This window comes from Myotis brandtii, unplaced genomic scaffold, assembly GCF_000412655.1.
Source record: "Myotis brandtii unplaced genomic scaffold, ASM41265v1 scaffold343, whole genome shotgun sequence".
Lineage (NCBI taxonomy): Eukaryota > Metazoa > Chordata > Mammalia > Chiroptera > Vespertilionidae > Myotis > Myotis brandtii.
In genome coordinates this window covers 2078977-2090880 of record NW_005363209.1, presented here as the reverse complement: position 1 = coordinate 2090880, position 11904 = coordinate 2078977, and the positions used below count along the sequence as shown (strand labels likewise).

General features: G+C 35.2%; 1 protein-coding gene across 6 annotated transcripts in view; it reads right to left on the bottom strand.

Annotated features, from left to right (window-relative positions):
- MMS22L (MMS22-like, DNA repair protein) overlaps window positions 1-11904 on the bottom strand; it is a 110278-nt gene that overhangs the window by 24638 nt on the left and 73736 nt on the right. For all 6 annotated transcript variants that reach the window (XM_014543926.1, XM_005871468.2, XM_014543927.1 and 3 more), the window contains 4 exons: window positions 7592-7785; window positions 2775-2925; window positions 2034-2185; window positions 1042-1184 (listed from right to left, as the gene is read on the bottom strand). In XM_014543926.1, the coding sequence (XP_014399412.1) occupies window positions 1042-1184; window positions 2034-2185; window positions 2775-2925; window positions 7592-7785 (640 nt within the window). The remainder of the gene's footprint in view (window positions 1-1041; window positions 1185-2033; window positions 2186-2774; window positions 2926-7591; window positions 7786-11904) is intronic.

Here is an 11904-nt window from a genome sequence, read left to right as displayed (position 1 = left end):
CGGCAGCAGTCTGCGGTGTTTACCTATGCCGCCATCTTGGTCTCTCCGTGTATTTTATTTTAAATATATTTTTATTGATTTCAGAGAAAAAGGAAGAGGGAGAGACAGAAACTTCTGTATGCCCTTTACTGGGGATCAAGCATGCATGTGTCTGGACCAGGAATCGAACAGTGACCTCAACCATTGAGCCACACCGACTAGGCAAAAATGTGTATTTTATATCTGCAGGTACTATTATTAGGTATTTTTAGAATTTATCTGACATTGCTAATTGTCATAAAACTGTACTTGAACTTAATGAAAACCAATGGAAGATTTCACATTTGTAAAAAAAGCTTATGGGTTTTAATTATTTGCATTGCAGTCAAAACCAATCTCTTTGTGGGAAAATAAATCAACTTTTACTATGAATAGCTTAGAGAAACACAAATCCAAACACATTAATAACCTCAACTAGGCAATAAAGGAAAAACTATCACATGTATTCCTACAAAATGAATAACTGAAAATAAAATGTTGACTGGAAGTTTTTTTTTATGGAGACAGAACAAATGGATTGAATTTTAAAGCCCCAATCACACTATCATACAAAGTAGGTGCTGCTTATGCTGAAGAGATTAAATTTTTTACTGTAAAATTTACACTGCTTATTACAGGATAGTAAACAGTTAGTTCAAAGTATTATGAACCACATACAAGAAAATTTAGTTCCCAAGCACCTAAAGAATATTGTTATCCAACCATTTCAACAATAAGATATTCCTACAATTAAGGTTAGCTTTAGTGTAAGGTGAAAGGCTTACTAGTATATGTAGCATTCTTTCCTCCTGTATTTCATTAAATGTAATTCTTCTGCCTTTAAGAGTGAATTGTACTCTACCTTAGATCCATATTTTTAATCCTCCAGAATTTCATAATATTGGGCACCCAATAATATGATTCAATTTAGAAGATTTCCTTTTATAGAAAAGCACTATGAACACTTCAAGGTTTTTGGAAATATGATAGTATATCTTAATTATACTATTAAGTGAGAAATACCTCAAGGAATTGAATTAGTGCTCTTTTAGGGTCTTCTGGGGTGGGTAAATATTCAACTTGAGCCTCTGAGAAAATATTCTTTACTTCTGAGAGTTTAAACAGCAACCTTGTCAGTTCGGACAACTGTTCCATGTACTCTTTTTCTGTTAAAAGAAAGTAACGATATTTATGTAATGTTTATTATATAAATTTATATTTTATATGTATATGAATAAGAGAGCAGGAAATGTGGTATTCTTAATTTATGAGATGCTTTCCTTTAAAATTCAAATTTCCACATAATTAAAAACTTTGAATTAATTTTTTGTCACTAAGGAAAGGTTTTATTTAAAAATAAACATGTACTTGTTTGAACAACACAGCCCTAAAGAAGTTATTCATATTAAGCCAACTGATGTAATAACATATCAAAGTAAGTCTGGAGCATTTTTCAGTCCAGCCTTTGTGCAATTCATAAATGGCCATAAAGAACAGCGTTAGGAAAAGGCATGCCCTACAGGCAACCAGAACTGTATGGAAATATTTTTTAAAAAAAGGCACAAATATCACTCAATGATTATATACACAGCAAAAGCAAAGCAAAATATCTAATAAAACAGGAGAGAATTATCCATAATTGGATATTTTTCATTTTAGGATTTTCACAGTGTATATCTAGTTATTTACTTCATATTTCCACCTTATTTTGTGATCAGTTTCTTCAAGGTATAGTAAAAAATGGTTGTCACCTGAGAGTAAGTTTTTTTTTTTTTTTTTTTTTTTGGCTTCCAAGGAAACAAGTTCTTTTATCTTTACAGGAAAGAAATTATTATATATAGTAACAGGAAAATATCAGGAAAAAAGAAATGAGCTGCAAAAGGAAATAAATTTTTGTTTATATTCATAGCTAATTACAAATATATTTTTTTATCTTTTCTCTTAATTTATGGCACAAAACAGAAAATTTAAAATATATTTAGCTATCTAGAAAGCACAACACCTGCAATACTTACCAACTGCCTGTTCCAGATTTATATCAATTAATAAATCATCAGGTAAACTGAGGCTTTTTATATACATTTGCAAAATGCAACGGATCCATGATCTTATAGTTAAGGCTTGAAAAGATACACAGCCTGAATAAGAAAGTGCTTCACATAACATGCTGAAAGATAAATTGATAGATATTAAAAACAAAAATAAAACCTGGCATCATTATGTTCCCTTGAGTATAAGAGATTAAGGAATAATAATAATAAAAAAATTTGAACATTCCCCACCTGTTGGCCTCATAGACAAATGCAACTAATGCAGACGTGCACTGCTGAAAATGAACACTACAGATACACACAATAAGACATTGTAGATAAGTATAGGGTTGGGCAAAAGGAGGTTTACAGTGTCCGTATGGAAAATAATACAATACTATATAAAAGCCTAATATGCTAAGTGTCCGGTCATCCAGTTGTCCGTCAACCAGTCAAAGCGTAATATGTTAATGATATGCTAAGGCCGCTCAACCGCTCGCTATGACGTGCACTGACCATCAGAGGGCAGATGCTCTGACTGATAGGTTAGCTTTTCTACTGCTACTACTACTGACAAACTGCTGATAAATCTAAAAGCAAGAAACTGGCAAAATGTGAGTATGTATAGTAAAGATCAGGTTTTATTTATTAAATTTTTTACTTTCCTGATGTACTGATCTATCATGGGTATACATAAATGTGAATACCTGAAATAAAATTACTCACCTGTTTTGGAGGAAATGACTTAAATATTTTGCTGCAACTAGAGGGCAGATGATATCATCCCAACCAAAAAGTTGTATCATTGCTTTAACTGGTTGAGGCTGAAGATCTGATGGAGCTGTGCTGGGCATGTCCATTGCTAGCAAAGTAAAATCTAGATATAAATTAAGAGAAACTTGTGGTGAAAAATTGTAAAAAACCTTTTGCCCTCCCAAAATTGTATCAATAGTGATAAAAAAAAATTAGCCCTACATAATGTCATATTTAGAAACATAGAACAAAAAGCTAAAACTGAACTAAATTCTGAAATGTTTTCTAAGACATTTCTGTTGTAATCATCTAGATCTCTAAGAAAGCACCCAGATAATTTATCTCAGCATTACTGTTATGAATCTATAATGGCTCCCTCAATTTGCAAATTATAACCTGGGTGTTTCTAATGTGCTTTCCTCATTCAAAAACCCATTTTGAAAACCATTTCTGGCATCTGCTCTTCTCCAATCAGGCTAATTTACTTGCCACCTGCCACAGATGAATAGTTCACTCTTAGATATTGCACATTCTCTTCTGTTAAAACTTGACCTACAAAGAATCTATGACACTACGCTTCCTTCAAAACCCACTAAACCTAGGAACTAGAATTCCTTAATTAACTATGTTAAACAAATATACTTTATTTTGTGATTTCTAGGGAATCTGCGAACTTAATTTGTACTATATTAATTTATGTTTGTCAATAAATTCCTTATTAAGCACTAGCTCCATGCAGCTTTCTCAAACGATGGCTATTTATTCTCCCAAACCTCTCATACAACTTGCCCTACAGATAGGGTGAGTTTACTGCTGCTTCTAAAATATTTTCCCTTCCTCCTTCCAAAAACCTCTAGCCTTGGTTCTCATGTCATCAGACTATTCCATCCAACAATTCTCCTTGTTACATTTATCTACTGCTTCCTAGTTCATCTACCCTCATTCCTTAAAGACTGCAGCTCACTATCATACTAATAGCACTCGCCATAATCCTTGATGAGGTTCTCCCAGTATCCTGGCCTTTCAGTTTCTTAAAATTGTCTCCCTCAACGAATCTCTCTCTCACAGTGATACCAAGAGACCTTGGCATTAACAATAAATACAATCTCTCCACAATTTCAACTCTTGAGGAACCCACTTTCTGGTACCAAACTAGCTTTTCAACTCTCCTCCTGTAGGTTCTCAACTCCCACCAAGTCTTTGATTCCACCAGGACCTACAATTCATTGATCCTACAACCTTTATCCTGTCCCTCACTGCCTTGATGCCTTCCTTCCTTTTTTAGGCAGCTTGATTGCATGGCCCATTATTGTACTCATTTGTGTATACCATCAACCCCCTTAATTTGTTGTGCTTGTCTGGAAAAGACACCACCTGTTTAATTCCAACTCTTGGTTTTCTCCCTACATGTATCCACACCAGTAAAAATGGCTGGTGAGCAACCACGCTGACTGATGTCACTTTAAATTTGTAACTGCAAACTTTACGTGGGCCCTTAGAACTGGCCAGCATTCCTACAGTTCTCTAGCTCATTTCAGTTTGGGGTTTTTTTTCTCCTATAGCACTGCAAACCCTCTCTCTTCCCCATTCTCACTTCTAGCTAATACTGTTAATTACTACTTCACAGAAAAATGAGAAACATCAGAGGAAAACTACCACAAGCTCCCACCACATCTACCCAGCCGCCTCCAGGGGGCCCATTTACTCTGCCTTCTCTTCTGATATTACAGATAATCTGAGGCCAAGTCCTCTACAGGATCCCATTTCTACTGGGTACTGAAAAACAAGTGACATTCTGGCACCATCAATTCTCCCCACTCCCGCATTATGCTGAAATGTCTCCCAAGTTATCAAAAAACCTCTTTGACTCCACGTCTCTCTCTGGCTAACATTCCCATTCTGCTACTTCCTGTAAACAGTGATACTCAAAAAGATTTATCTATGTATGCAGTCTGCAATTCCTATTTTCACATTTTCTCTCGAATCATCTTCAATCAGGCCTTTGCCTCTACCACCACACCAAAAAGTACTCTTCTCGTCAAGGTGACCAGTGACCTCCCTCTTGCTAAATCCAAGGATCGGTTCCCTGGCCTCATCTGACTTGACCCATTAACAGCATCTGAGCTACTGATCACTTCCTCTTCCTTGAAATGCTGTCAATTGATTTCCAGGGCATCACACTTTCTTGGTTTTCTCTTATTTCATTGGCATCCCTTTTGTCGTCTCCTTTCTTGGTTACTATGTACCTTACAAATCTGAAGTTTGTCCTCAAACTTCTCTTTCACCAATACTTAACTCTACAAGTGATCTTATCTAGTTCATAGCTTTATAGACTATTTATTTATCAGTAGTTTCCAAATTTAAATTTCCAGCTTGGACCGCTTCCTTGAACCCTAGGTTCATCCACATGCCTACTTTACATCCCTACTGGAATTTTAATGGATATTAAAAATATGTCCCTATCCAATATCAAAATCCTAGTCTGCCCTCGTAAAATCTGCTCCTGCCACAATCTTCCTCATCTCAGCACACACAGGGAATTCTCTCTTTACCTATTTTGCTTACCATATCATACCCACTTTGAAAATTCTGTCAGCTCTACCTTTAAAATACTTTCTCTACCTTTGGATTGGAAATCTGGCCACTGCTCACAACCTCTATGCTACCACTTCAGCCCAAACTGCTCATTTTTGTGCTGTTGCAATAGTCCCCTAAATGGCCTCTCTGCTTCTCTCCTTGCCTTCCTATAGTCTGTTGTCAGTATAGCAGCCAGAGGGATATCATTCATTTGTTCAAAACTTTCCAACAGTTTCCAATCTCAGAGTAAAGCAAAAGGCTTTACAACTGCATACAAGGTAGAATACAAACTAGTTTGAGCCACAGAAACCGGGGCAAGCTCTCATTACCTCTTGATCACATCTCTGACTACTCTCTCCCTTTCTGAACCATACATGCTTTTATGGTTTCCCTGTAGTTCCTCAATCACACCAGAAATGCTCTTGCTTCTGGACTTCTGCATAGCATGGATCTCTTTCCTCTGTTAGGTTTGCTCAGGCCTCCCTGACTACTCTATTTAAAAGTACAGCCCTGGCCGATTTGGCTCAGTGGATAGAGTGTCAGCCTGAGAACTGAAGGGTCCTGGGTTTGATTCCGGTTAGGGGTACGTGCCTGGGTTGTGGGCTCGATACCCAGCAGGGGCATGAAGGAGGCAGCCAATCAATGATTCTTTCTCATCATTGATGTTTCTCTCTCTCCCTCTCTGAAATCAATAAAAATGTATTTAAAAAAATAAAAATAAAAGTAGAACCTGCCCCTGGCCTACCCTATCCCTAGCCTATTCTATATTTTTATTTTTCTCCACAGCACTTATTATCATATTACATTACTTCTTTATTTATTATTCTGTCCCTCCACTAGACTATAAGCTCCATGACAGTCCTTTTCCTACTGGTATTTTCCCAATGGCAATAAAAGTGCATATTCATCAACAGTTGGTTTGGGTTTTTTTAAATGCAGGAAAATTTTCTCTCCTAACCGATCTTTATTTCAAAACAAACCCCAAACCCACTTACTTTTAGCACCTAGACAGCATTAACTAAACTTGTGTGCTATCATTTTTGTTCACTGGGATGAAGAATGGAAGATAAGTAACATCAGTTACTAATGACTGCTTTGATTATACTGATTGAATATCAATATCTGTTTTCATAGACATCACAGTACGTAGTTGGAAAACCGTTGCCCTGTCAGAAATTTTCAATCTATCATTGTTTATGTTTTAATTATGGAAGTGCTACCAGAATTCAAGATCTTTTAAATTCTGTACAAGGGTACAATAAAATAAACCTTAGGTTTTTTAAAGCATTAGAATAAAATATATTAAATACCTTCACATAAGTTGCATTTAAAGACATACAGTCACCATATTTATCTCTGTCTATTCCAGTCCTTGTTAACATATTTTGGGTAAAATATCCCTTGAACCCTCTTCTTAGAAAACTGCATATATGCACATATATTCAATTTCATGCCTACAATGTCATAGGATTCAGAATCCCTTAGAGCAGTGGTTCTCAACCTTCCTAATGCTTCTGGCCCTTTAAATACAGTTCCTCATGTTGTGACCCAACCATAAAACTATTTTTGTTGCTACTTCATAACTGTAATGTTGCTACTGTTATGAATCTTAATGTAAATATCTGATATGCAATGGTGGTCTTAGGCGACCCCTGTGAAAGGGTCGTTCGACCCCCAAAGGGGTCGCGACCCACAGGTTGAGAACTGCTGCTTTAGAGCCTAAAATGTCGTTAGGTTAATAATCAAATCAAGTAAAAATTACAACATAAAATAGAATCAGAACAATAACATTCTATATATTCAACATCACTCTGATTTCACCTGGCTGGTATTGAAGAGGAACTCCTGCAACATTCTTTTGCTCTTTACACAACATGTGTCGATACTGAGATATTGACACATATAATTTGAAAATAAATAACTTGGACTAGAATAAATCAAATGCTATTTACTTTCCAAATATTGCATGCATAAGAAAAGTTTATCTACATTCAATAATTTAAGACTGAACATTATCTTATGTTTAGCAAATAACCACTTAATTTTTACCTTTATTAATAGGAAAATAATAAACAAGCCAAATGTAATTCTTTTCATATGGTTGTCAAAATATTTATTACACTGTTATAAAATAAGATTGTTACCAAACAACAGAAGGAAAAACTGAGAGGATCTGAAAAATGAGAAACTAATTAGCAAATTATAAAGCTGACCTGCAGCAGCATCTGCAAGTTGTGAGGAAGGCACTGCTTGTGACATTCTCTGACCCTTCAAAAATGAAAAGAAATGTCTCCACAGTGCACTGGCAACTGCAGCAAGGTGGCGCTCTCTAGCCGACAATGAAGACTGCACAACTAGGTCCACATTTTCCTTTCGAAGTTCCTGACACAATTGTTGATGCATATTCCTAAAAAGAAACAAAAATATAGCTAACATCCGACAAACGCTTACAAAAATCTTTAAATACATTTTGGACTTTTAACATTTATCCCATATGAAAACTGAAGGACCATTTTATATAATTAAAACCTTTATGCTAAGACATTATGCAATTCTGGTTATTTGATGGATGAATGATGGCATATTAAGCACCATAAAGTTAATGTTAATTACTAATGTCAACCATTAATTATATGCTTTTTAATGTGTCAGATCTAAATGAGAAACAGGCAGCGTCTGAATGAAGGTCTGCATTTTGCAACTCACTGTGACAAGTGATTTTACTTACAATCTAGACATGAAAACAATTTTTTAAACCATTTTCTCCTAAAAGCTTTAGGACACTGATGTACCAAGAGGAAAGTAAGTATATTTGGCTTATGTGTGGCATTCTAAGTTAAAATATTTTCCTTGTTTAGAAAAGACATAGGGCCTTGTACTATTATACAAAAGTGTGAAGGACACAATCTTAGCACCGTGGTCCAAAAAGATCCAGTCATTTTCACATAGCACACAGTAATAAACAAACAACAGAAAGTTATTCTCCATAACATAGCAAACCATGAATTCAGTACTGTCTCAAATTTTGATTCATGATTTGCTCACTTTTTTTGTTAATTTCAATTGAAAATTTAGACAGAAATATAAGAAGGGAAAATACTAAGATATTTTATAGTGATCTGGAGTAGAAGTCATTTATGCAATTAATTGCCCAGCAATTAATAATGATTATTTAAAACTAAATGCACAACTATGATATTATTCCTGTTTCTGTTTATATTACTGCTATATCAATTGAGAGTATACACAAATGCATGGATACCATCCTTAGATGTTCTTTCTTCAATTAAAGAAAAATCAGTGAAAATAACTGATGAAACTACGGAAGAAGACTTTGAAAGTAGTAGCATTTCACTTAAAAATAATTAGTACTTGAACAAAGAGATATGACATTAATCCCAATATTCCAGATGATTTAAATCAATTTACCCAGGGGAAGTGGACATATGAAATACTATAGAAAACACAGAATTAACTAGTACATGTACCTAAAGCAATTCCACAAAAAGATCAAACTGCTCCAAGACCAAATCTTAGTCCTTTTCATGTAACTACACATAAGCAAATATTATTATAAGAATCAATTATACAACATTTGGACTCTGTGACACTTTACACTGGTATTCTTGGATAATATTTAATATTACTTCAAGTACTGAAAAAAAAGTGTACAAATGCCTGGGGAAAGAATATCATAGCAAGCAGTTCTCAGAAAAGCTAACTAAATATCTGGTATGTTCTCTCTGTGTAAAAACCTGCCTGAGATGCTTTCAACTTGAACTAGTGGCTAGAGAACCATTTCAGGTCCTTTAGTTTTTAGTAAGATGAATATCAAACCACTAAAATCCATTTGGCAACTAACTCAACTACCTGCATCAATGTAGCAAAGTTTATGAGTACATTTCAACACACCAGACTCTAAATAAAATAATACCTCCATTTGCACAGCCCATTTATAGCTTTTTCAAAGTATTGGTTTCAAATGACAATAAATAACTTATGCTTGGATAGGATGGATTTTGCCCATTATTTCTGAATAAGTAAGCTTTTCTTCAGTAACTAAAACCTATTCCCTAGGAAGGGGTATCATTTCTGATCATCCTCTATGTTCTAGAAATTCTTTTAAGTAAAAATCAGAACAATTGTATGAGATAGGTGTCATTAATCCTCTTTATAGATGATAAAGTAAAATAATGTACCTAAAGGTCACATGGATAAGAAGGGCTGGCCCTGAAATCGGAACATAAATCTGACTCTGAAGCCTGTACTTTTCTCTTACACACTAAGATACACTCTTATGCACTAAGACACACATGTGCACGCACACTTTAAACACTGATAAATTCTCTTCTCTCCCTACTTTGGTTGAAAAAAACTTCACTAAGCCTAAGAAAAGAAGCTGGAAAAGCCCTATGTAGCTTTGCCTTGCGAAGAGCCGGAAGCAATACCAGAATTCTGTATGGGGGAAAAACTATAAGATACCAAGAAAAATGCACTGAAAAGCATTATTTATTTATTTATTAATCCTCACCTGAGGATATTTTCCCATTGATTTTTAGAGAGAGTAGAAAGGAGTGGGAGAGACAGAGAGAGAGAAACATCGATGTGAAAGAGACACATTGATTGGTTGCCTCCTGCCTATGCCCCCACCAGGGCTGGGGATCAAGCCTGCAACCAAGGTAGTATGTGCTCTCGACCAGCATCAAACCTGGGACCCTTTAGTCCTTAGGTATGCTCTATCCACTGAGGCAAACTGGCTAGGGCTCAAGGCAATATTTAAAATGGGCAACAAAGCTGAACCACTGTTGACCTGTCCACAACAAAATGTTGAGGTATAAGGGAGTATAACTAAGAGTACTATGGGGATCTGATTCAGAGCTCTGAAAAAACAAACAAACCCCTAGGTTGAAAAGTTAAAGCTAGCAATTAGACTCTTCAATGTAAGAGTTAACACAGCAAAAACAAGTTCCGATTAAGTACAAGACACTGACCCCAAAACAGACTTGTTTTAGAAATGTGCAATCCACTTAGTAACTTCCTGCTCCATGGTTTGTATGCTCAAGCAGTGTCAGTCAGAATAAGAAGAATGATAATCTGTTATTGTAACACAATACAAAGATGTTTAAGACCTTATAATCATTTCTGTAAACATGAAGAAATCAGAGAGAGGCAAATGCAGGAAATGCCAAGGATTTACTGTAATGTGGATCTGAGGGAAGAATCAAATTTCTGCACTATAGTAAATATAGTCAGAAATACCCATGCAGTCATAGGTAATTTTTTTTAAATCACATTTTCTGCACCAGAAAACTAACTACGCAAAGATTACAGAAGAATACATTTATTATATTAGATGTGACTGCATACCTCCTGAAGGAACATTGATAAAAATATACACATTGAAAGAAGCTGTCACTAGTGTTAACATTATTAAAGAAAACACAAAATATATAAAATCTATAAAGAATCTAATATAGTTCTAGATGTCATGGCTATTTTACAAACAATTTTCTACATTCTCCTACAAATAGTAGAAAAATATCGAAGTAAAACGCAATATATAAAAGTAAAAATATGAAAACACTAAAGGTAAAATGTGATTTCAGGTAAGAAAAAAAAAAAGGTATCACAAGAGATGCAGACTCTCCCCACACTTGGCAAAATGTTGTGAGTAAAGACAAGCTTACCATGGGTTAAAATCATGTTGGAAAAACCACATGAAAATATACCTGCATAACTAGCCCACTTACATTCTAAAAGATGCAATATAGAGTAGAAAATAAAAATTTCTGAATGTCCCAATTCAAATTGCAGCTCACCTAATAGAAACAATAGCAACATCCAGCATTTATTGGTGTTTAGCACGTGCCAAGCATCATGCTAAGTGTCTTATAAGCATTATTTCTCACCCTATGAATTAGGTAAAGTTTGTTCCTGCCATTTATTCTGTGTCTGGAGGAACAGTTTAACCTATGGTCAATAAGTAATAGTCCTGAACTTAACACAAAGATTCAAAGAGAAATTATCATGCTAGAATTCAGACTTAAGTTTTACAGCACCTCAAGATGATTGAGGGTAAAGACCACATTTAGGCTTGGTTGAAGCCCTTTGACATTACAGCTATAAGATACTATAGGCAGATGAATGGTATGACTTAGGGATTTCTAAAAGAACAAGACAGCAAGCACCACTTGACCGTGACAACTCATTTCCAAAGGCGTAATGCCACATAACCTTGTTCTGTTTATATTCAGTTTAGGCATGCATTTCCAGAAACTCATCTCCAAATTTAATAGCAAGTATGTGTGCAGAAGAAGTGGTCTCAATATAAAACTAGTCAGTTTCCAAGTTTGCCTGCTAGAAGAATATCACATGGGTAAGATCTTGAGTTATGAACCAGGATCTTTGTCCTTGATATTAGAGGCACTTCAGAGGTAAGATCACCTCTGTAAGAAGTCTCACAATAAAACGTGCACATCTTCATATTTATATATCTACACTAATAAAAGACAAAGATGCTAATTGA